Source organism: Phalacrocorax carbo, chromosome 17 (assembly GCF_963921805.1).
Source record: "Phalacrocorax carbo chromosome 17, bPhaCar2.1, whole genome shotgun sequence".
Taxonomy (NCBI): domain Eukaryota; kingdom Metazoa; phylum Chordata; class Aves; order Suliformes; family Phalacrocoracidae; genus Phalacrocorax; species Phalacrocorax carbo.
Window position 1 is genome coordinate 9,952,993 of NC_087529.1, and position 24,683 is coordinate 9,977,675.

Genomic DNA, 24,683 nt, shown 5'->3' on the forward strand with positions numbered 1-24,683 from the left:
TCCTCTTGTGCTTGTGACATAACGGCGCTCTCCTGCATTCATTTACCCCTGAAGGACGTAGGCTTGATTCTGGATCTCCAGCAAAAGCCTTCAGAAAAGGAGCTTTTGGAAGACTACAGCAAGTCTGAGGGTCAGGCACTGCTGAGAGGAAGAGCTAAAAATTAAGGTAGTTTATCCCAAAGAATAAAATAAATGGCCAGGGAAGGACTGACAAAAATACAAATTGTCTGTATATTCATATGTTGACTGTGAAAAATATACTGTGATAAACAGGTGTGTGAGACTAAAATAAAAGGTATGGGCTGCTCTACTCCTCTGCCATAAGTTTTGAGCACCCTATTGGATTCTCTGACTTTACATTTTAGTTCTCAAATAAATGCAATTTCTGGCTAATCAGATGAACCATTATAACCAGTAACAGAAAGTAGGAAACTCACTGCTCCATTGTAGAAAGAAGTTACTACAGACAGATTTATTCTGTATCGCTTTGCCAAAAGGTTCAAATCCTTTAGAAAAACAGCTCGCTCTATTTTTTATCCTACAAGGGGCTTGTTTTGTTTGTGAACACCAAACTTGGGTTGCAATGGAGGAAGGAGAACTAGCCTATAAGAGAGAAGTTTTTGCTTGCCAATGCTAAAGTCATTTCCCATGCTGCAATTTGGAAGGCCTAGTATAGACCGAGAGTTTCATTATTGTGCTAGTACAATTAATCACAATACTTTTCCCAGATACTCTTTCAGTTCTGATTAAATCTGTGTCCTCTTCAATGATTAAACTAGGATGATACAAGACATCCCACAGTGTATGCTACCGTTACTGAAATTCATCTCAGAAATGCTGTTCTTAGCCAATGAACGTCTTTGTGAAAGTCTTTCTCCTTTGTAGGTTGACTCTAATTCCTAAATGTATTTTGTATTTGTATTTTATATTGTTTTAGTCAGGTTCATTCAATCTTAAAAAACAATCTATCCATTTAAACATAGAAGGCTATCATGTGCAAGAGCATTTCATAAACTTATGCTAAGAGACAGTCACCCAGATTGGAATTCAGGCGTGTTGATGGGAAGTGACACTATTGTGCATGGTATTTCTCTTTCAGGAATAAAAGGTAGGCTTTGTTCACAATGTCAGTTAAGCCAGCACTAAATTCACTCACTCAACTTTCTGTACCTGATGTCAGTTCAGGCATGAGTACACATTTCTGACAGTTCTATTAATAGAGGACCTAACTGCAGCATTGAAGACTGAAAGGTTATATGAAACAACTCCATTTCTATTACATTATATTAATCAAAATCATCCTGAATTGTTCAGCATTAGGTCACTTGCTGGCAGTGATCTTACTTAAGAAGGGAAGTTTCCTCCAGTCTCCTATGCCTTGTGTATGATTTTCCATGTGAGAAGCATAGGAGGCAATGGGAGGGGAGAAAAAGGATATAGTTTAAGCTGGCACAGCTGACCCAGATTCCTTTATTCTGGCAGCAGATTCAATCCTAGTTTATAAAACTAATACATGTTTCATTATAGGAAGCATTGGCAACTTAAAAGTACTCTAACCTTGCTCTGTCAAATCAGCTTGCGTGCAGCTTCAAAATGTTAGAACGTGGCTACTGCTGGTGAGGGCAGCTGTGTGACCAAGATGTAAACTAGTTTAGTGTTTCCTTACAGCAATAAAGAGTCCATGGAATCCTGTCATCAAAATGAAGCCATCATGCCACAGCAGAGTGGGAGCTCTGTTAGCTCAGTTCATGTTGCCTGTCCTTAAACACAACAAGCTATCTGAAAAGAGATAAAAGCCTTTCCCTGGCTAGATAAAGTGATCTTCTGTTCTGTTAATATCTAGTTTCTGTACTCCCTATGCACAAACACCTTATCTGACTGTTTGCTGAGGCAACATGCAGTACATTTCAGAAGAAGACCTCAAGAGAGGAGAGATAGTTTTCTTAAATTTGTTTTACTGTCTCTGGCACACAGCCTCTCTGCAACCGTCTCTCCCATCTCTGCATTAAATGGAAGGGCAATAGGAATTCAGATTACTTTCTCTTTCCTGAGGCCATTTCTTGTGTAATGAGTGTTAAGATCTCACAGCCATTTGCTGTGGTCCTTACTACATTAATCTTTTCCCTTGGCAAGGGTATATTGTCATAATGGTTCATCTTGTGGTTGGAATAGGAAATCCTGGAAGTTTTTCTGTCACCTTAAAAAGGCTCAAGGTTTCACATTCAGCATCTTTCTTTGCTTGACTATGATGTCTTTTGTTTGACTTTCTCGCCCCATTCCTCATTCATGACACAAATCACAGATTTCACTAGTAGATAGTTTCTGTTCGGTAGAGAGTCTTCCGGCTGGATTCACACTGTTAGCAACATCTGCTCCCCTACTTCAGCTTCTTGGCAAAAACAAAAAGCTGATGCTAAGATAGACATAGCTCCCTCTAACATGTTCTGCAATGTTCATCTAATTTTACTTGCTGGAGTCAGTGAAGAGACATTTTAAACAGTAGCAATGTGAGGTATCAGTTTTGGGGCTTAAAAAAAGTTCCTGTTAGGCAAACAGGGACCATTTATATGTCTATTATAACCTTTGCAGGCTTGAGTTTCTTGCAGTTCAGATCTAGCAAGCAAGTTATTTTCTTAACAGTAAAGGCTAAGGATTTTTAAGGGCTTATATTTGGGATTGAAATTGTCATAAGGAAAAAGTATCAGTTTGCTGAGCGGTGGTGTATTGGTCTACCCCCTTACACTTGTTTTTGCTGTGCATTCGCTGATACATAAGTAGTTTGCTCTAAGGAGTCTCAATCTGAATGAGCCTTGACTGAGTTTGCTTGTGAGCAGTAAAATTGAAATGACTTCTTCATATGTTGTATGCAAAGGTAATATATGGCTACTACCATATATGTGTATTATACCGCAAATGCTCTGTAAATTCCTTGTTAAGAGAGAATTGGAGAGAAAAGGAGATGATGATTCACTGTATTTTGTCTTTGATTCACAGCTCCTTGCTGGCTTGAATAAGAGTGTAACAAGGACTAAAAGCTGTTTTGTCTCCAGTTAGGTATGACCTATAAATAAAGCAGGGGACTAAACCTGGGCTGAACACATCAGTCTGGCCAGAAGTATTTTGCATAAGTTCAGGCTACTCCTACATAACAAGTTCAAAAGTTTAACTGTTACTCAAATGTTGGGCTCATGTTTCACTGGGAAGTGGGAGTGTGTGTGAAGCAGGGGGGTTTCCTGGAAAAAATGGACCAGTGAATCAGTAGCATGGCAAACAGAGAGAAACCTGGTGCAGGAATTGCTGCAGCTGCTACAACACATCTCTTCAGAACGTACCTCGGTGCAGAGTATGATGAAAATGTTTATATTTACTTGTAGCAATGTTTAGATTCTCCAACTAAGATCAGAGTCCCACTGGGTTAACACTAATCCCTGATGATCTCTTGTAGAGGTATGAATCTCCATTCTTCCGTAAGAGTCCAAATAGTTAGGATGGACACGTGTGGCAGTCCATGGTGCTAAAATGTCTTGCCCAAGATGCCAGAGCAAGCCTGTACTGGAGGCAGAAATAGGAGCTGGTCCTGACTTCCATTCCCTGATACATGAAACCACAATGGCTTCAAACCTTGCCATGTGTCTATTTGTCATTCCTTAATAAATCCAGCAGTATTCCACCTAGGTCACTGATAAAGGTTTCAGTTGTGGCATGAAGCGTGGAAAATGATTGCTTGAGCCAGGGAGAAGATATGTAGATGTAGACTAAGTTTTCCACTGAAGGGTGACACTTAAATGAAGTGTTTTGGTGTGACTTTTTGATAAAATTTCTGGTATTAATCAATCTTGACAGCAATGGTTATGGTAAAACAGTCTCTGGAACTGCAGGAAATCCTTATGGATTTTTTGTGGTGGTGTTGACTCAGACTTTTGGCAGGAAGGTGCTGTTTAAGACCTGGGTAGACCAGAATGACCTTGTTCTAAACTTTGTTTGTATAAGTCTAAACTGTTGCTTAAACAGCTAGCATTCTCAGGTGGGAAACTGAGACTTTGCCTAGTCATTAATGTCAAGGTCAGGATAAAATGCCCACCTGAGAGGTGTTATGAACATAATTTCTTCAGAATACATTTGATTTCTTCCCTCATTATTAGTGAGAAACAGTTGACTTCCAAAAAAAGACAGCAAACGAAAGCAGAAGAAATTAAGGTAATGATGAAAGACTGACTTGAATGACAAAATAGTTAGGGGAAGGGCTAAACTAAAATGCAAATTGCAATTTTCTAGCTCATATGTCTAGAGAACTGAGTATGAGAAATTTTTGCTTTGCTACCTGCAAAGCCTGACCTAATTGACAATCAGTTTAATATACCTGATGGAAAGCAGTCATGAGATGCACCGCTGTGTCAGTTTTCAATCCTTGGAACAAATGTGAAATATGAGGCAGGTAGTAATTGATTTGCCTTTTCTGAAATGCTGGCGTGTTACTGGAAGGAAAAAAAAAAAATCAGTATTCTTACTTGAAGAAAACAAGGGCATGTATTTAAGAATGGTTGTTTGTATATAAATTTGATGCCAGAAGTTGAAATGCTGTTTTCACTACTTCCTTTTTCTATTGTTGGCTGAAACCAGATGTTTAAATAATTGATTTGTGGTTTAAAATGGCAAGCAGGAAATTGTAATTTACATAATTTATTTTAATCTTATTTTACATTTATAATTCTTAATTATTTTCTTAAATAAAAGCAGATTCCTTGTGCTTGGCACCACATTACTTTTTGTCAGTCAGAAGGACAGGAGTAGTCATTGATTTAAGATATGTTAACATATATCTATTCAAACTTCCGAGTTTTAAAATCAAAATCACATAAATCACATAATCATATAAAAAACCTTTCTTTGTTAAGTACTGTTTGAAATCTTTTGTTTATTAGATGCCGTGAGGTTTTAACTGATTATTTCTGTGAAGTTACACTTAGATTGGATTCAGTTAAAATGCACAAAGAAATCACGAATGAGAGATGAAAATGTGTTTTTAGCTCCCCCAACTTCCAAGATATTAATACTACCAGATCTTATCCTCCCACAAGTTAGAGCTAATCAGCCTGCATCTTGATTTTGCTCATAGTTTGGAAAAGGGAAAAACAATCTGGCATCCTTTTTCAAATCCCAGTTTAGTTCTCATCTCTGAATGAAACAGTGATCAAAATGAACTTGTTGAACGCACTGAAATGAAGAATTCACTTTCTTTCTGCACCTGCAGATGAAGCCAGTGCTGTAAAAAGCTGGTTCAGCACTCAACATGCTATTTCTAGCCACTTACCCAGTAACACCCACCAGTTTGGTGTTTTGACTTTCTCTGAAATTTCTGCAGCAAGCCTGGACTGCTTGTATATTTTGTACTTAGTGGATCGAGACTTCACTGTAGTGTAGGCAGCCCTTATTTCACATTTTATTTTAAATAGGGCTGTTTTTAAAAGGGTGGACATACTTAGTTTAAAATAATGACACTTTAAAAATTGTTTTGCCTTTTAATTTGGTAAATTCTTTGCTCTTGCTCACATTTTGCAAAATGTATCATAGTTGATACCAGTTCCCTCAAGTGGTGGCTGATATGTTGGTTAGGAGGTGTATAAAGTACTCTACAACAAAGTTAATTTTTTCATGGAATAATCTAGAACAGTAAACCTGAAGTTCTTTGAGATATATTAGTATGTGACGCGTTCTAGGGCCTTTGCTAGTACGAAATTGGGGCAGTGCACAAAAAGGAAGAAAATATGTATGCCTCATGGGTAGGTATTTCGTAGCAAATTGCCATAGAGATTAACAGAGCCATGGATGTAATTGTAACCTGCAGAAGGGCTGTGCAGGAGCATAAGCAACACAACCTGTATTGATATGTTTCAAGTGGCAAATCCCTTAATGTGAATGCAGATTTACAATACATGAGATTTTAGTCCCATATGGGAAGCAAAATAGGTTAAGACAGTGTAACTACAGACATCTGGGGGCTGTAGTGTTCTTATAATACAATATTTGCCTCTACTGGAAAATTATACTACCATAATTCTCTATAATATACACAGGTACTCTAGCATTGGATTTAAGTTCTACAGAAGCCCGGGTTAAAACTGGGCTTTGAAGCAGACAAGGAAACACCAAGCAGGCCTGTTGCTGGAAACAGGTGAGTGGACAAAAGGGATGAATGCCTCTGACCTGTGGGGTCTGGTAACTTCTTGCTGCCATCTTGCTACAGTGCTAGATTTTTCTGATCCTAATTTCTTTCCGTGTATGACTGGTTTGTTCTTCTGTGAGGACTACACTAGGAACTTCTCAGAGGAGGAGAAAAGTGGGGAGGGGGAATGGAGGCAGTGAAAACACGAGGCTTGAGCTATATTTGGCTTTTTTGAACAGATTAATCACTTTGCTGATTTACACCGTCCTTACTCCGTACTTTTTAACTCCTTCTTAAGGAAGCATCGTAATGAACTAAGTCAGGAAACATTTTATTGACATAAGCCTTGTTGTGAGGTAAAGAAAATATTTTTTTTAGAGTTTAGAAAATCGAGTGACTGCAATTCTTCCATGACTTTGATGAAGCTAGTTAAACTCCTGCAACTGTTCTAGACTTTGAAACAAAGGTCCTTCTTAGCTTCTTTTAACTTAGGGTTTTACAATTATAGATTCTTGTAACATGTTTTTTCAAGTAAATGTACCAGCTGAAGTTGATATTAATGCTCTTATTGATAAGTGTCATAGCATTATGTGGGTATTGCTTTCTGCTAGGTGTTATTTTTAGCTTAAGACAACAGTGTTATGTAACAAGGGAACATGATTAAAAAACTGAATATCAACCATTAATGAAAAGCATCTGAAAAGCTACTTTGAACTTTGCTGGTTGCTGGCTCGTAAGAGCAAAGAGAGAATAGTTCTTTCGCTGAACTTGTGCTGAACTTGTCTTAAGCAAAAGCAGCTACTAAAGCCATGAGAATAAAGTGCTGGTATTAGCAGCCTGAGATTCTGTATGATTATGCTGTATCAGAAGTGTGTAAAGCGTGCAAATGGCAGCATGATTCCAGGCAAGAAAGAAGGGCCATATTTTGTTCATACACCTTTTAATTTTATATGTAAGACCTTCTGAGACCATCTTCAGACCAGGTAAAGTTAGTGGTAGTATAATGAGTGGTTGGAAGGAGATTATGAATGGAATGAAAAGATAGAAGTGTAAGATGAACATATCTACTTTTTAGTTTAGTATTTAGCTAAGTAGTTAATAACTATATATATGTATAACCACATAGTGTGGTTTTATTACTGTGGTGGCAAATTTTGTAAAGAATATTGTATGAAGCCTGAAACCATCTTGTGCATTAACAAAAATCAGATGGTAAGTAGAACTGTGTTTCAAAGTTCAAATGTTTATTGTTTTCTTTCTCCCTTGTCATAATCGATGGTACCATTTGCTTTACAGGTAGGGACTTCAGGTCCCTTTGCTTTAGCAAAGGAAATTGGTAGCAGAGCAGGGATTCTTCCCAACTCTTCATCTCCCAGGTTACCAATATAACTGATAGACTATTCTTCCCACACTTGACATTTTTTTTCCCCATGTTTATGGATTTTTTGGTTTTGTTTCATTAAAAGTAGGCGTTTCACTGGCCAAGGTTTTTACAGACTTCTTTATCACTAGCTGATTAAAATCAAACAGAAGATGCCCAGGAAAAGAGTGACTCTGGCCACTTCCTGCATTTTTTCTCTTGTTGGAGTGGAAGCTACCCTCTGCCTAAGCTGGGTACCTATCAGTGACAGTATAGCTATATTTTAATCCCAATTTCCTAACTAAGTTGCTTCATAACTTTAAGTACTTCGAAATATTTGCACAATAACTGTCATAAACATCAGCATCCTGGGGTTAGTATAACTAAGAGCTTTGAAACAACAAAAGTTTTCTCTTGTTGCTGGCAGAATTTGTTTCCCTGTGCTAATATTTATGCATGGCTATAGGGGGCTCATGTACTTATCCTTACCAAAAGGGTGAATACAGCTTGCACTCACCTCACTGGAAGCATTGAGAGTGACAGTAAATTTTGTTTGTGCAGGACACTCTTCTGGGAAGTAAAGACATTCTCAATACTAAAGCGGACTATCCTTAATTTAAATCTATGTTTATTCAAGTTTTTAGTTAACCCTAACCTTAACATTCTCTGTAGTGATTAAATACTGTGGTCACTTGCAGAATAGTCTTCTCTTTCAGTCTGGAGGTAGCAAGGCTAGGAAGAAAAAAGGCCTCATAGGGAAAGGCCCCCATTTTTGTTCTGTCGATGCTTGTCTGTTTGTTATTACTCATAATAAATGGCGCCTTATCTGTTACGCTGTCTTCTTAATTAAGAGGGCTCTGGTGTATAAAAGTAAAGACTGCAGTCGTCAATGAATGGTTCTTCTAGGGATGAATGTTTCACTGTGGTAGAAAGGCCAAAACATAGGTTAAACAGGCATTTAATTCCACTGTTTTCTTCCTGAATCCATGCAGATTTCACAGCCCTTCTCTGCTGTAACTGTGGCAGAAGCATCCAGAGTCCTAACATGCAAGAAATCCAGCTAGCAGGTGCACCAGTAGAAGTGAGCTTGAACTAACAAAAATGGTAAAGGCGAAAGCAGGTAAATTGGTTAGTAGAATAGTATCATTGGTGCATAGTAACGATAATGCCCCACTTCTCTTGACCTCCATGAGCTGTTCTGTGCTTGAATAAATCTCAGCTAGAAGAGGAAGCTCTGTTCCAGTGATGTGCAGCTTCCTCCTTTGTCTGATGTTAATGCAAAATGTTCTCACTTGCAAAGGTTTTTTTCTTTATGTTATCTTTATTTTTTTTTCCAGAGAAGAAGGAGGGAACAAGTTAATAGAATTGGAGTCTCTTAATCTTTTACTGCTCTGTGATTATGAGCTACAGCTGTAATTTCTTCTGCTATACCTTTTGAGGCAGAATTATATGGATACAACAGAGAAGAATGTTAACTGTGAAATGAGTTATTTAGGTAAGCACCCCAAGAAATTTTTCATAAAGTTGCAGTTTGTTACCTATTGAAAAGGTGTGGGAGAAGAGTCTGAACTAGCCTCCCTGTGCAACCAAAACCATGACCTGCATTCCAGAAAGTTTAAAGTTATATATTGCTTATTTGTCAGTAATAATGAAAAAAGAGGATTTTATAATGTAGAGTGTGTAAATTTTATTTGCTGCTGTCACAAGGCTAAACTACGCTTACGCTGGGTCTGCACGGTGTTTTGTGCTAGTACCCAGGCAATGAGAAAGAAGGCATTTTAAAAGGAAATTCAGGCAGAGGAGCTAAAAAGGATGTGGTTAAGTAAAAATGCAGAATTTATTGAAACTCACAGAACAAGAATCTTCCAAGCAGATATTTTCCAATTAAGTGTATAGTGAAACAGGTGGTCCAGCTAGTTTTCTTGAAGTTTTTTGGTAACAGAAGACTTCTCAAAGTGTACGGGGCTCATAGAGATGGTTAGTCTGGATGGCTCAGTCCCTTACTACATATTTGTTCCACAAGATGCATGCAAAGGCAAAAGACACGTGAAGCAAGTAACGGCTCATACTGTTAGTTCTGCCTGCAAAGGTCTGAAGAGAAACTGTTGGCAATCTAGTCTTGATCATTCTTAAGTCAGTAGCAGTTGCTACCTGCATGTCAATCTTGACTAAATGTGGCCACAAGCAATAAGATTCAACAAACTACAGGTGCAGCATTTCTCAAACTTCCATCAAAGGAGAGCACTCAGATTCCCTCCCTTCCGGCTAGTATAGGCTATATTCCAAGGGAATAACAATTTGGCAAATGTGCATCAGTCCGGAGGACAGAAGTGCAAGAAAAATATACCCGTTAGCAGATGAGTCATCCCTGGAGTTTTGCAATATGGTCTTTTACAAGAATAGGATAAACTACTGATGCTATAATATACCTGAAACTGAAAATCACGCTGAATTTTACGCATGATTACATTACTTGGTTAGCTTGCTCTCGTGTCAGGTCGGTCACAGTCTGGTTTAAACTGTAGGTCAAACTGCCATCCCTCCAGACATGCAACCCAGATACTAATGTCCAGGTCCAAGCTTGTTGTTATGTTTTATCATGGCAGACTGGGTTCAAAGCCAGAAGTGATTTATTGTGCAGCCTTGGTTCAAATAGAGACCACAGTGGCAAACCTTAAAAAACCCACAGCCTCTTACCTAAATCTCTGTCACTCTGCAGCTCTTTTGTAGTCATTATCGTTGTCTTTGAATCTCCTTGGAGTGGAATGTTTCAGGAGGGTCCAGGCATGTATTTATTAAGCTGTCTGCATACCAGAATTATGTTGACTTTCATTTTTTCTGACCTTGTCAGACACTAAAATTACTAGTCTTGCAGAAATCTATATTTCAATTATTTGCAGAATCTCATGATTTATGAATTTGCTTCCATCACAATAGGCTTAAAATATGTACATCTCAAAATGCAGACCCTTCCCATATATGCTTGCAAATACAAGCAAGCACGTATTTTCTTTTGGCTACTTTATGTGCTGTGTCTGGGTGATGCATGAGAGAAGCAAAATACCAAAAGCAGCTTATTTCTTTCTTCCTAAAATCAGTATTGGTAGATCTAGTCAGCAATGAATATTATTTCCATATTCAATTCTTTTATAGACTTCGTTGCTGTTTGCTATTCGGTGGCTTAATAAGCTTCTTTTTGTTACACGTACAGAAATGGTTTTGAGTTAATCGGGATAATGAAATATTTTTCAATTTTTATCTTTCTGACATCTTGGTTCAATATTAATGCCCCTTCTGATGTAGCTTTCTGGGAAAGCTCTGGCAAAACCTTCAGAGCTGTTCATGGATGTGGCAGCATCCACCATTAAAGGATATTTGGATAAAGAAATACATTCAAAGGCATTTTGCAGTAAATACTTGGACATCCTTTCAGGGAAAACTGGAAGCTCTCACATCAGTTGCCTGTAAACAGTCCTCTCGGATCGCAGGCATGACACGTTGGCTGGCAGCATCTCACCTGCATTTAGTTAAACTGACAGGAGTACACCAGCGGCTGGTACGCATGCTGCTTCCACGAGTCTCAGTGGGCTGACGTAGCCCTGCCTTGGAGCGCACAAGGCACCTCTTCATTAGCTTCCTCCTACCCACAGCACTGGCGTGTTTCTTGCTAATAAAAATGCCAGCACAGGGTAGGGTTGTGGCCAAGTAAGGGTAGTTCCTCCGTCTCTCGGCTGGAGCACAGAGTGAGGACCCAACAGGACTGCTGCCCAGATGCTGAGGGGTGCCTGGACAGACAGGACGCTCTAGATTAATAATAGCCAAGGAGAACCTGTTTGAACGCTCTAGTTGAGACAAGCCAGCTTCCTAAGCATGCAAAACTCCCATGGCTTGGCCTGCTGAGTATCAGCCAACCCGTCCTAGCTACCACCAAATGTGCATGTTCATCTGGGAACTCAGTTGCATTTGTCCGTTTCAGCCGTCAAAATGACTTTTGGTACCACATCCATATTCAGAACAGTGTAAGAAAATATGTTGCTGTGTGTGGACTCATGCCAAATGCCTGGAGTAAACAGGTTCTGACTTGCTGCTACCGTAGAAGTATTTAACGGCTGGTGACTTCTTGCATGACACAGCTATGAGATCTCATGCTTAAATGAGCCATCAAGAGAACAGAGCTGGTGAAGGGGACTATGACAGGGATAAAAAGCTACTTTTCACATTGCATGGGCACCTGGCACCCCGGTGTAAGCTGTGGGGGCAAACACTGCACTTTGTTCCAAGCCAGCCAGTCCATGTCCCGACTGACAGAAGTGAACAAATATGGGGGGGGGGGGGAAGAGCTGTACTCTTGGCTAACAAAAGTTGACTTGTGTTGTGTTGTATCATGGCGTTCTGCAGCCCACGCAGCAAAAGTGGGTTGTGACAAAGTTTTGCAGGAATTTTTTGGCATGCCGTTGTCTGCATGAACATGAAAATCATGATGGGAGAGAAGGACAAGTAGGCAGTTAACGGCAGGAGAGCCATCGAGGAGGGATGTCTATGAAAGCCGGCAGAGTAAGGCTGAGACACAGCGGGCCTTTTAGAAGCGACTGCAGACTTGTACCCAGCAGTGAGAAAGAGAGTGGGTGGAAGGTTATGGCTTGTGACACTGAGGAAAGGGCGGGTGATGTCCGTACCAGTAACGGCGGCAGGGTTGCGGTATGCTCGGTGTTGGGGTCCCGCAAGACGATGACAACCTGGCTCACGAGTTTGATGCTGCAGACAGAAAAATGGCCAGCTAGCACTGCATCTAAAAGCATAAAGTGGAAGTGATGTCTGGAAGCTTTAATGAAGGGCAAGAGGGGAATCAAAAGTTTAGGGAGAGTTTAGAACTGGTGGTTTGGTGTTTATGAGGAACATTTTTCTGTTTAAACTGACTCTGGAAAACTGTCAGGTGTCTGTTAAACTGTCTTGGAAAATGTGGAATTTGGAAATTCCATTTTAGGAAAGCAGAACCGAGTTCTTCCTGTAACAGTATTAGTTAAAAACCTGCTTTTAACTGCCTATAAACATCAAGTCCAGCAGTCGATGTCAGGAGTTGAAAGCAATATAGGATGTGCCCCAGAAACCCAGAGGACGTTTAAGCTATCCTGAGTGAGGGTTCAATCCTGACGAGCTGCCCTGTGGGGCCTTCCTTACAAGGTTTGAGATGTGGCTGGGCATCACATACGGAAAATATTCGTACTGAAGGATATAGAGCCCAGATCCACTGCTGCCTTGCTTGTGAGGAGAACAAAGATGCAACCAAAAAAAAAAAAAAAAAGGCCCAACGTGGACTGTTTCACTTCCTGTTGCTAACGTCCCGCCGCGCTGCGAGCAGCTAAGGCTCGCCGCTCCGAGCCTCCAACACGCCGCTGAGGCGCTGCTCCGGCCCGCCGCGGGCCGTGCCCTCCTCCACCGCACGGGGCGCCCAGGCGCAGAGCGGCCTGCGCCGGGGGCGGGGCGCGCCGCGCGAGGGGTGCTGCACCGCGGCGGCGCGCGGCGGCGCGCGGGGCTGCCGGGCCGCTGCTCGAGCGCCACCCAGCGGCGCGGCGCGGCGCTCCGGGAGCCGGAGGGGAGCTGCCGCCGCCTCCTCCCCCTTCTCCCCCTCCTCCTCCGCCTCCTCCTCCAGCTCCTTGAAAGTAATTTTAATGGGTTTTTTTCAGTTTTTTTTTATCTACGGTTGTGGATGTAGCTAAAGTTTTTAATCTCTACAAAATTGCACCGATTCTTTATTGCTCCCAATTATAGTCCACTCTTGTCTTCGTCGGTTTCGTAAAGCAGTGGGATATAGAGATGATACGACATTTACTCAGTAAAGGTTCTATAGTCTATAGTAAAGAAAAAGGTAGTAGTGCTAATATTGGACAGAGAGCAAAATTTGCTTCCTGATAGTTGACACACTCTGAAATGTTTTCACACACAAGGTGATTTACGTGGAGCTCCCTTGAGCAGGGGTAGGGAGAGTTGCCCATAATCTAGACCTAAATCCTCCCTTAGGAATTTGAGAGCTAAGAAGTTACCAAAAAAAAAAAAAGACTGCTCTTAAAAAAAAATTAATATATACTTACCCATGATTAAATTAAACATGCCTTCTGGTACACGAAGAGCTAGATCTTCATGAAATGAAGATACAATGAAATACTACAGTGTTGAGCACGCAAAAGTAAAGAAGTAAGGATTTTACAAACTGGCCAAGAGTCTAAATAAAGTGTGATCAGTACTCATTCCAGTTACCTGCCTCACTCTCAAACTCTCACAGTTCACTGTTAATTTTAACTTTAAACTTTCCAAGCAGGGTGCAAAAAATAAATTACTTTCTGAAGTTGGTAATCCACAAAATGGCTCAAAACAGATGTGACTTGTTACGTGTCTAAAAAATAATTAATATAAGAGGAAAACTGATGCTGGAAGAATTAATTAAGAATACTTTTGCAAATATGAGTGGCCGGAAGAAAGACAGGGAAGAAAGGTATCTCAAAAATGCCTTTCTGTGTCCTCCTTTCTTCCACTTTCTGACCCCTTTTTGGGGGAGAAAGGGGAAGAAATCCCGTTGCACAATTCAGAACTGTGGAATGTCCACAGAACAGTTCCAGCAGGGGTGAAGAACAGTGTTTTTATTTCCATCTCCCTTTCTCTGCTTACGCTAGCATTCTGGTATGGTTTTTGGTTTGGTTTGCTTGGTTGGCTGGTATTCCCGCTCTGAAGCCCCCCCAGAGCAGTGAGCCGTCTGGAGTACGAGCCTTCTGCTTAAATTGGTTTGACCTGAAAACTCAGAACCTTATTGGAAAGGATTTTGTTCTAGGGGTAGATCTGGCCTGTTCAAAGCGGACGGGCAGAAACGGGGGGAAGTGACTGGTGAGGGGGCAGGGACCAGGCTAGGCAGCCCTGTTTTAAAGCTTGTGGGCGTGTGTGTGTGCAGGTGTGCGTGTACGTGTGTGTCAGGAGTAAAGATCTAAAGTGAAGAGAAAGCAAATGTCCAGAGCTGCCCAAGAAGTGGGTGGTAAAGGAGGGCTCAAGTCAGGGGTAGGTCCCTGGTCTAGCAAACAAGCAGCTTTTTTTTTTTTCTTTCACTCTCTCCTCTAGAAAGGTTATTTTTAGCTCTGGCAACTCACTGAGGCCTTAGCAAAGATTATTATTACTTTTGTATATGCAATTTCTGTGAGATCATTGCAAAGTTGTGCACTTTTATTTCTTGGATGCACAATGGATTATTTTGCTTTTGTTTACATTTACTTTTCTTTGTCTTCAAGGTATAGCACTTCAGCACTTTTGCTTTTTGCAAAAACACAGGACTGCAGCTTCTTTTTTTGCAAAGTTCTTCCTACTGCAAGGAACATTTAATTTCAGTTTCTAGTGGTTGGGCTTCATTGCCGGAAATGACCGTAGTGATTGAAGTTCCTCATAGTCCGAACACAAAAATTGACTTGTAGCTTGGGCACTGAGGAAACACTTCATAATCTGTGGTGACTTTCTGCACTGGGAAATATGCAAAACCATGGGGCACATGAAAACATAGGCCTGCAGTCCCAGCCGCCTCCCAGGGAGCAGAATTACGGAGCGACTGCAACACGTGTGAGACAAGGTCCATTTGTGTCTGTGTCAAGGAGCGGTCCAGCAAAGAGAGATTACCTGACAGTTGCTGTGCTGTGCTATGTGAATTTAATAAATTTCATGGATTGGTTCATTGTACCAGGTGAGAGACTATTTTATCCTTCTAAGGAAAAAGAAATTTAAGTTCTCTACAGCTCTACTTGCTCTGTAGTTACAAATTATTTTAAAGTAAGGAGATGCTTTATGTCTTTTTAGTCTTTCTCACTTATCTGCTTTAGCCTCTTGGTCATATTCTGAATGAAACTTCCAATTATAAATCCTGAAAGACCAATAAATGATGTATTAGTTATTGTTAGTAAAATGCTAATAAAATCACATCTGTTAAATGCTTAAGATTTCTATTTTTACATCTAAGTCTCTTATAAGCAGACTTCAGCATACAGAGCAACTAGTCAAGTTGTGTCTGGATTACACAAAAATTTGAGTAAGAAGCTTCCCTTTATTTTATACAGCAGCTTATCAGGCCTTCTTTGGATCTAGTAGATTAGATGTGGCATTCCTTTATCTGAAGCACAGTGATGCCATTTCCTCCATTAAAAGCACAAAAATTATGTTATCTTAGTGCAAGTTTGTTTAGGGGAGGCTTAACTTCCTCATGCTCAGCTGGAAACTGTGTGATTTCTGTAACGAAATGTGTAACATGATGGTGTAAAGACAAGACCCACTTCCTTAAGCATCACCTACCAAATTTACAGTTTGTTTTCTAATAAATAATATCCTTCTTCCAAAATGTGATTATTATTTTTTTTAACCTAACCATGAACAGCAAAGCATTGCTTCTGGTAAGTTGGTGGGAAGTCTATGTCTTTTCCTCCCATGTAAACTGTGGTCTGTGTAAATTCTTCTGTTTAGCATTGCTGCTAAGCATCTACGACACTTGCAAGGGATCTGATTTATAGATTAGGAGGAAACACTTGTTGTGAGCTTGCTATATTTTACTTCTGAGTGACCTGGAAATCACGAATATTTTAAATCCTTGAAAAAACCAAAAGGATGGATTGTTAAATTTGGAATTAATAGCTAGTGACAGCACACAAACTAATTATTTTTATTACTTAGACCATTCAGAAATTTAAGACGTTCAGCCAGTATCTTTAAAAATTGCGAGGCTAGTGGGTTTAGAAGTATAAGCTTTTTTCTTTTGCATACTTCTTAACCACACATATAAGAGGGAAGGAAACAAGTAGGAATGCATGCTGAATGATACTGCAAGACTGTTGGTGAAAAACTTCAGTCTATGAGTTCTATTGTCAAGTAACTTTCCCTGGAGAAGGGCAGGGGACGGGGGGGGATGAAAATGTCTTTGAGCAAGAACTGGGGTGCCAGGAGGGTCTGCACTCGGAAGTATTAAGTGCAAGCCATCATTTGGCCTGTTCCAGGCTTTGAACTATTCTTTGGCTCCAGGGCATGCTAAGAGCTTAAAATTTTCAAGAAAGCCTGGGAAGTGAGGCTTCCCTACTTCTTAACACGCTCTGTCTCTTGAGTGAGGGACATACAAGAATTGAGAGCAGAGGTGGGGATAGTGTCCAGGCCTTTGAAATGCCAAACACCTACTTTAATTACAATATATGACTAAACACTTTTTAGTTAACTCTATGACCTCGTGGGCCATAGATGAAATCTGTAAATTGCAGTTTATACCACAGCAAGTTACTGTCCATCTGCTCGAACTCAGCTGCCTTACCGAGTTCTTGCATCAGCACTTTTGAGTTTGTCCATATGTATGAGCATATTGTTAAATATAATTTACAGGAAAGTGGAGAAGGAAAGGCTTGAGTGTTTGTTTAAAAGTAAGCTGGTGGCAGTTACGAAGTTGTGGTTTCCGGGCAGTTTGGCTCACAGGCTTTGACAGAGTTTGCATCAATCTTCACACAGAGAAGAACAAGCTCTTCCACTTAATTGTCTGCTAGAACTGAGTCTTCATTTTGTTAAAAATGGTGATCAGGCAGACTTTTCCCCCCTCTGATCTGTTACCCTGTTCCAAGCCGCTCAGATCGATGCTTTGTAATTTGCCAATACCTGGTCAGGCCAGTTATTTCAGTTATGTGGAGGCAATACCGTTTTAGTGGTGCTCAGTGTGAAAGTTAGTTTGAGATGAAGTTGTGGGTCAGTTCAAGACTTTTGTTAGCTTTTTTGTTAGTGATTTGTTCTAAATACTCTATTAGTCCAGAACCGAAGCTCCTGTAATACAGTATTTCTGTGTATTGACAATCAGCTACCAGAAAAACTAGATAGAGTTGATTGTCCAGTTTTAATGATGCAAAATGTCTGAATGAAGTCACTTGACTTAAACTTCTGAGACCATTAGGAAAACCCTAAATGCAGAATATGTTCAAGAGTCATTGAGAAGCAGCTATAAAACCTCCGGTGCTGCTGTTAGGCTAGACCTTGATCTACACTGACTTCAAGACACATCAGTAAATAGTGAGGAGACTGCTCATGCTGCAGCCACAAGGACTGTGGGAGAGCATGGATTTAGCCTTAAACTAGCTGGCTCAAGAATGCTTTTAAGTGGCTGCAGGAGCATAGTACATGGCATAACATGTAAAATACACTGTAGGAGCAGAATAGGTGCCTCTGGCTAACCGCACCCTGAGCTCTGTTGTGCTGCAGATCAGCTTCTGTGAACGTAGCAGACAATTTACACAGAACTTGTTTTCTTAAGCAGTGGCTTCATCATCTTAATAATGTTTTGATTTTGGCTATTTTGGCAAAACTAAAGCTGCACGAGAAGAAATTTCTTTTTTTTAATTGGTATCTTTCAACATCAGAGTAAAGGTATGCTTATTCAAAGTAGTATCTTCTGCTAGTTTTATTTTTTTTTCCAGGAGTATAATGCAGAAATGCAAGATAGGTGAGATGGTAGATCTGCAGCCCTGGCACGATGTAGAGATGAAAATGATTTTTGTCTCAGAAGTATTCATGCATCCCTGAGGTGCCAGATCCATGGATCTTCCCTCAGTTTGTTGCTTGTGTGACTTTATTCATAATTTTTGACAAACCTTCTAACCTTTTTCCACAGCTATTGAATGGTTAGAAATCGAGATGGAATTTCTGTCAGCCATTTATCACAAATAGAAGTGATCACTTTTGGTGAAGTTTGTCATTGTCACCATGAAAAATGTTAATTTGTAAATCCGCAGTTATCTCTATCTCATATGATCTCTGCAAGATTATCATGGAAATATGAACAGGATTGCATGATTGGAACCATGATCTGAATTACAGTAGCATGGCTATGGGCTGATTTAGCCACCATTGGCTATTGAGGACTAGACATTTGCATCCTGAAAAATCCAACATCCACTCATTTGAAATCTGTATATACTGAAAATATTAACAGTTATTCTTAACAGAAAGAATTTCAGCTCATCTTAACATGTTAAGGTCATTAAGAAAATTTTAGGATTAGCTGTATGAAGATAGCAATCTCCTGGCTGCAAAACTTTGCCGCTGTTTTGTTCCACATTGTGTCCGTTAAACTTTGAACTGTAAACTATTTATGTGCTCACATACTAACCGTGCAAAAGAAACAGAACAGTTGTCATTGAAATAGTGGGTAAAATGACTCTCCTAAGACCTGTATAGTGGAAGATTATGAATTTTATCTCTAGTGATAAGAACTTTTAATTCTCTTTGTATCTGTGCTTGTGGTAGAGTAATGGTTTACATGTAAACTAGCAGGCTCAATGTGCTGCAGTTCTGGAAAACCCTGTTCTTGAAAGAAATCTTTGAGTTGGCAAATGAATAGAATCACAAGGAATGAGCAGGGTACTTTGCTGTCATTCAGTGTTTGACTCTGTTGCAGGGATCCTGTTAGATATACAGAAATACTTCAAGCTTAACGATGGGGATACAGGCCTACTGCAAACAGGTAATAAAATCTCTTCAGTTCAGATAGTTTACTTTGCCTTGCATCTATGTGGTCTGTTCCTAAAACACAGTCTAGTTACTTATTTCTTCTAGTTCCTACTCATGTGGTATTGCTCGCTTCCACTTGTGGGCAGGCTGACTGTGACGCAAAACTAAAAGTCTTTGGTTCAGGGAAGAGTGTAGTTGAGTCCTTCAATATGTGAATCACAAAAGATGAAGGAATTTCTCAAGAAATACAGAACTTGAGGAATTCACACGTTTTATTTTCGTACAGGTTTTTTTGAATCTCCATTTACCTTTTTCTAAATATCAGTCTACCTACTAGTTCTACAAACTCAGCCTTCCTTTAACTTCTGCCCTAAAAAATAACCTGAGTTTGTCTGAAGGATGAGTGTGTGCGATAAAAATAATTTGACCAATATTGTCTTTGCTGCTTCTTGCATTTCCAGTCTTCATCTTGTGTTACATGCTGGCTGCCCCCATCTTTGGATACCTTGGTGACCGGTACAATAGGAAAATCATCCTTGGAGCTGGTATTTTCTTCTGGTCTGGTGTAACATTAGGCAGTTCATTCATCAGTGAATTGGTATGTTGCTTTTTTAGAGGGTACTATGAAAATAATCTGCATACGTCTTGCAGGAGTTGATAAGAGTCCTCTGATCCCATTTGGAAAAGCTATCAGTGAGCACTCACTCCCCAAGCCTGGAGTAAATGGACTTTGTACAGGAATGCTTTATGGGATGGTGGAGTCCAGCCTAGGCAACGGAGAACCCACACATTACTGTTGCAATTGATGGGATCTTACTTTTGTCCTGAATGTTTGTTGATTACGACCCTAGGGTGTAGCAGCTTGCTCAGCAAGCTTGTGGTCTATGGACCCTATCCTGTAATTCCCTCTGGGTGTCACTCTGAGAAGTCACTACTGTGCAGAAAGTAGAAGGCTCAGCAGTGGAATGCAAGGGAAGCAGGTGTGAGTGGAGGGAATACAGACCTATGCAAAAGGCAGCTGAATTCTTATTTCCTCTGGTGCATTTGATCCACTAAAATGCACCTCTTTAATAGTAAGTTTTCTTTCTTGTGTGGGATTTTTTGGACTGTAATATGTCTTTTGCCTGCAGTATTGCTGGATATTCTTTCTTTCACGGGGACTAGTTGGCATTGGCACGGCCAGTTATTCCACAGTAGCACCTACCATCATTGCAGACCTGTTTGAGGAAGGAAAAAGGACCACAATGTTATCTATCTTCTATATCTTCATTCCAGTGGGAAGGTTGGTTTTCTTGCTAGTAACTGACCCGCCTTTTGCAATTCTGTCTGACCGTGCCTGCAGTTCAATATACCCTACCCTTGATTAGACATATTTTGATGTTTATCTGCATTGGCTCTTGCAAAACAATTTGTCACTTGCTTAGCAGGTTCAAATAGGGCTGGTTAGGCTTATTTCTGTATTTACCTTGAAGAAAACTTTGCTTTTTCCCCACAGCATTTTTTAGGGAGAATCTAAACTCTGAAAACTGTTAGGCTTTGAATAAAATATCGAATAAATTCTAAAAGAAATATGTGCATGGACGTAGGTAATTTATTTCGGGGTTTTGGAAGACAAAAGCTTTCAGATATTTGTTTACTTGACAAATTTTTCAAGAACCCTCCATTAAATGTCTCCCAAGGAAGAACTGGCACTTCCCTCTACTCTTTTAGTTAATTGACATTGTGTCTGAAGAAGAGGTGGAGAAGGACTTTTTAAGTGGTTGGAGGCATACTCTTTATTAGAGCAGGCAGTCAAGGCCAAGCCCAGAAGGCAGATTAAAACTAAAGGAATTCTTGCAGTGCTTAATTCATGTGGCTAGCATAGAAAAGAGTAAACAATAAACTGCTTTATGGGCTGTCTGGTCTGGGTTTGCAGTGTCATTCTGCATATGAATTCCAAGGGGAATCTGTGACATGATTGCCACCATCTCACGCCTGCTCAGAGGAGGTTAGGCTCTGTTTTTAATACTGGCTGGCAAGTAGACTAGCATAGACTGCGAGGGTTGTTTCTGTTTATGTGGTTTGAAAACCGTAACAGAATACTTCTCTGTCCTCTCCTTAGCTGGCAAGACATGTCATTTCAGCCAGCAAGAATTCATTGGTGCCTTCTGATTATTCCTTTCTGTTGCTTACAGTGGTCTTGGTTACGTCCTAGCAGCCGGCATGGCAGATGTCACAGGTGACTGGCACTGGGCATTCAGGGTGAGTTATTCACTTTCACTCATGGGGCTGAGCCATTCACTGTAAAATCAGAATCATCACTGGGGTTTGGATTACTTATGTTCATTGTGTTAAAAGAGGAGAGCAGTGGAAGGACTTTCTACTACCTGACTGGTCATGAACTCAGTGTTTGAGAACTGTTCCTGCAGGACAAGTGGGAGATTATGCCTAGCTCTTGCAGAATGAAAGCGTGGGTGGAATTGCGCAGCAGCCAGGGCAGGTGCTGATGTTCCTCTTACCTGAGGACACAAGACCTCCTCAAAAAGAGGAAACTGTAGGTGACATGATCATTATACTGGTAGCACCAGTATAATTCTTCAGGAAAATACAGAGAGATTGTTTTCTGAAATGCTGTTGGGAACAACTTCTATTATTTGATGGTTTAAAGACAAAAGCTCTTCTGTTCCAGTCATGTCATCATGACGTCTCTCCATACTGATCACCTAGTGCTTTGGAAGTACGTTGTCAGATCCTCCTGACTAATCTGTAAAATTAACTAGCAAGTACAGGATGAGTGGGGAAGAATGTTTACTGGAATAAAAGTAATATGTAATTCTAACACTGAATTTGAACTGCTGTGGCGTTTTCACTGTACAAAAAAAGGTATCCTTGAGCTAACCAGCCTTCTGTCTACAGGTAACTCCTTGCTTGGGAGGGCTGGCACTGGTTCTTCTGATTCTACTGGTCCCTCACAGGACCCAGAGACGGACAGCAGCACACAGAGCACTGAGCATCTCCGGCACAATACGCGTAGCAGCTGAGAAACCAGGTGTACAGAGAACTGCCAAGACTACTTGGTGTCAAGATGTCATATCACTTGCCAAGAAGTAAGTGATTTTAGCAACAAAGGTTCCCTCCATTAAAGAACGACCATTCTGTTATTAGAAATACGGCCATCAAATCCTGCTCGGCTCCTTTGTATTGCATGCCGTATAAAAGATGATCGAAACGCCATTAATAAAAATCTTTCTTCCACACTTTTACAGGAATGCTACATACGAGGTTAAAACTGTCTTTGCTTCTGCTATCCTCCCATTTTGAGGAGGGGGAAGCAGGCAAAGTTATGATGGCAGTGTGCTCCTGTTTAAATCAAACTCCACTTTCTACTAAGTTTCCTCTTCCCTGTTGCTTTAGCGTGTAGGGTCAGCTACATTGGTAAAAGTGCATATTTTGCAGGTGTAACTTTATCTGTAATTCTTAGTGCCTGAGGAAGGTTGGATCAGCATGACTCAGGCAGTCTTTAAGTGGTATTTGTGAGCGCGCTGTGCCTCTGATACAAGAGCCTGTAGGACCCCAGCATGGTTGATAAAATAATTGTACATGTGTTTTGACCAGCTAACCTGTGGCTGGCAGATGACCACGTCCTTTTAACCACGCAAAAATTAAAGTCAATACCAGCTGACGTGCAGGACGAAGTAAAACACTGGTTGCAGCAGGTTTCCCGCTCCCGTGACCTGCGGCCCGTGACAGCCCCGGCCGGGGCAGGGAGGAGGCGCCGGGCCCGGTTTCGAACAGCAGGTGCCGCTGTGCGCCTGCGCCAGACCCGGCCCCGCACTGCCCGCGCCGGCCGGCTGCTTCCCCGGCGTCCCGGCCGAGTGCTTCCGGTGCAAGGGCTTGCTCTCCTGGGGCCTGCTCTGTCTTTGGAGTGGTCTTCTTCGAGAGGATCCAGCGTTTTCTAATCGACAATTAAATTGGATTCCTGTTTGCGGAACAGCAAGTACATTAGAGATCCAGTTTGTTGGATCATAATTTGTAGGCACTATCGTCTGAAGTGAATTAAAAAAATGAACTTTCCTGAGTCAAAAATTAACCTTTCTGACATTTCAACAACTAGGCTATTGTCAAAGTTGCTTTCCTACAGAGATGCTCCTTACAACCTCCAGCAATGTTCTAAAAATAGACTTTAATTTTCTTTTCCTTTAGCAATGTATTTCCAAAGCATAAGGATGTACTGCCAAAAACCAGGTGGTTCCACTTCTAATCAAGTCCAAGAGCTCCTTATCTTTAGAAGATAAAGAATTAGGTTCATATTGTAACAAATCCTCTAGTCTGGTTGTCACCTGGTCATTTGCAGCATTTTTGTTTAGCCTTAAGATTTTGTCCCTCCCTATTGACCTCAAAGGGGACTTTCTCCTAAACTATTTTCTAGAAGGAGACCAATAAAAAGTTAATTTTCTCCTAGAATAAGGCATGAAGGAGACAAGATTTGGATAGTTTTTAACAATGCTTCTCCTTTTGTCTGAAAACTCGCTGTGTAGGCTGAGAGTCTGTTTTTTACTTACTCAGGTAGAGTTAAGGAGTGCTTCAGCCACTGCATCGTAACAGTTTGGAAGACCCAGATGTTACTGTCATTTATGCTTGTTACCCAAAGAACTTAAAACCATCCTGAGGCATTTAGACTTGCACACAGAACACTTTCATTCCACTACTAAGCCGTTAAATTCTTGCCCACTCTCTGTTGTAGTTCTGCTATAAAAAATTTCACAGCAACTGTTTGAGCAAAGGTTGGCAATGAAATCTGCAAGATACCAGGACTGGAATTTAACATGAAATCAGTAGGTCATACTCTTTGCTCTAATCAGTACTTTACTGTTGGGGTTCATAGATAAAGCTTCATCAAAGCTCATATCTTTAAGGGAGTGCATTTTGATAATAAGATGTCTGAATGAATTGGTTTGTTACTGCTTGAAATCCTGGGTATTGCAGGTAGGCTTCCCCTTTTACCTCACACCTCATTCTTTCTAATAGCTCTTTCTTTCTTTTGACTTTCAGTTGGAGTTTTGTCTGGTCCTCGCTGGGGCTGACTGCCATGGCCTTCGTTACTGGAGCCCTGGGAGTGTGGGTACCACTGTTTCTTTACAGGGCTCAGGTTGTTCAGGGCATCGTATCACCATGCCTCCAAGAATCATGCAATTCATCTAACAGGTGAGGTGTGTGTGACTGTGGCAACACACTTGGAAACACTGCACAGTGCTAAATCACAGTTTATTTCCAAAGGCAGAAGGTAGGATGTGACTGTGAACACTTCTTGTGAAGGCAGCTGGGTGAGAATGTTAGACTAAATTGCTTCCTATTTGTTTGTTTATAATCACTTGGTTAACCGGAAAGATGCTGCCAGCCCTATTTCAGTGGAAAGAAGCAGTAACAGGAACACTTACAGGAAAAAAGGAGCAGCTTTAGCAAGGAGACTTCAGTTAACAATCAGCTGTGTGCCCCAAGCTACTTAAATACCTATTTACGTATGTTTAGATCATGTGTTTTGGTAATGTCCCTATTATCTTCTTGTTAGTCTGGTTTTAAAACTCCTGCCCTGTTGGCCAGGTCATTGTGACTCCCAGCATAAAGCAAGCTTGATGAATTCGAGCTAGTATCATATCATTACCTCAAAACAGGGTAATTTGGTCCTTG

The 24,683-nt window shown here is 40.7% G+C and overlaps 1 protein-coding gene across 1 annotated transcript in view; it reads left to right on the forward strand.

Moving 5' to 3' along the window:
- Positions 1 to 24,683, forward strand: part of LOC135316038 (protein spinster homolog 3-like) — a 48,032-nt gene that overhangs the window by 1,806 nt on the left and 21,543 nt on the right. Inside the window, exons 2-10 of the mRNA XM_064467597.1 lie at positions 6,075 to 6,172; positions 8,861 to 9,018; positions 14,795 to 15,237; positions 18,964 to 19,029; positions 19,478 to 19,614; positions 20,147 to 20,298; positions 21,191 to 21,257; positions 21,912 to 22,102; positions 24,048 to 24,200. Coding sequence (XP_064323667.1) covers positions 15,030 to 15,237; positions 18,964 to 19,029; positions 19,478 to 19,614; positions 20,147 to 20,298; positions 21,191 to 21,257; positions 21,912 to 22,102; positions 24,048 to 24,200 — 974 coding nt within the window. The 5' untranslated portion in view covers positions 6,075 to 6,172; positions 8,861 to 9,018; positions 14,795 to 15,029. The remainder of the gene's footprint in view (positions 1 to 6,074; positions 6,173 to 8,860; positions 9,019 to 14,794; positions 15,238 to 18,963; positions 19,030 to 19,477; positions 19,615 to 20,146; positions 20,299 to 21,190; positions 21,258 to 21,911; positions 22,103 to 24,047; positions 24,201 to 24,683) is intronic.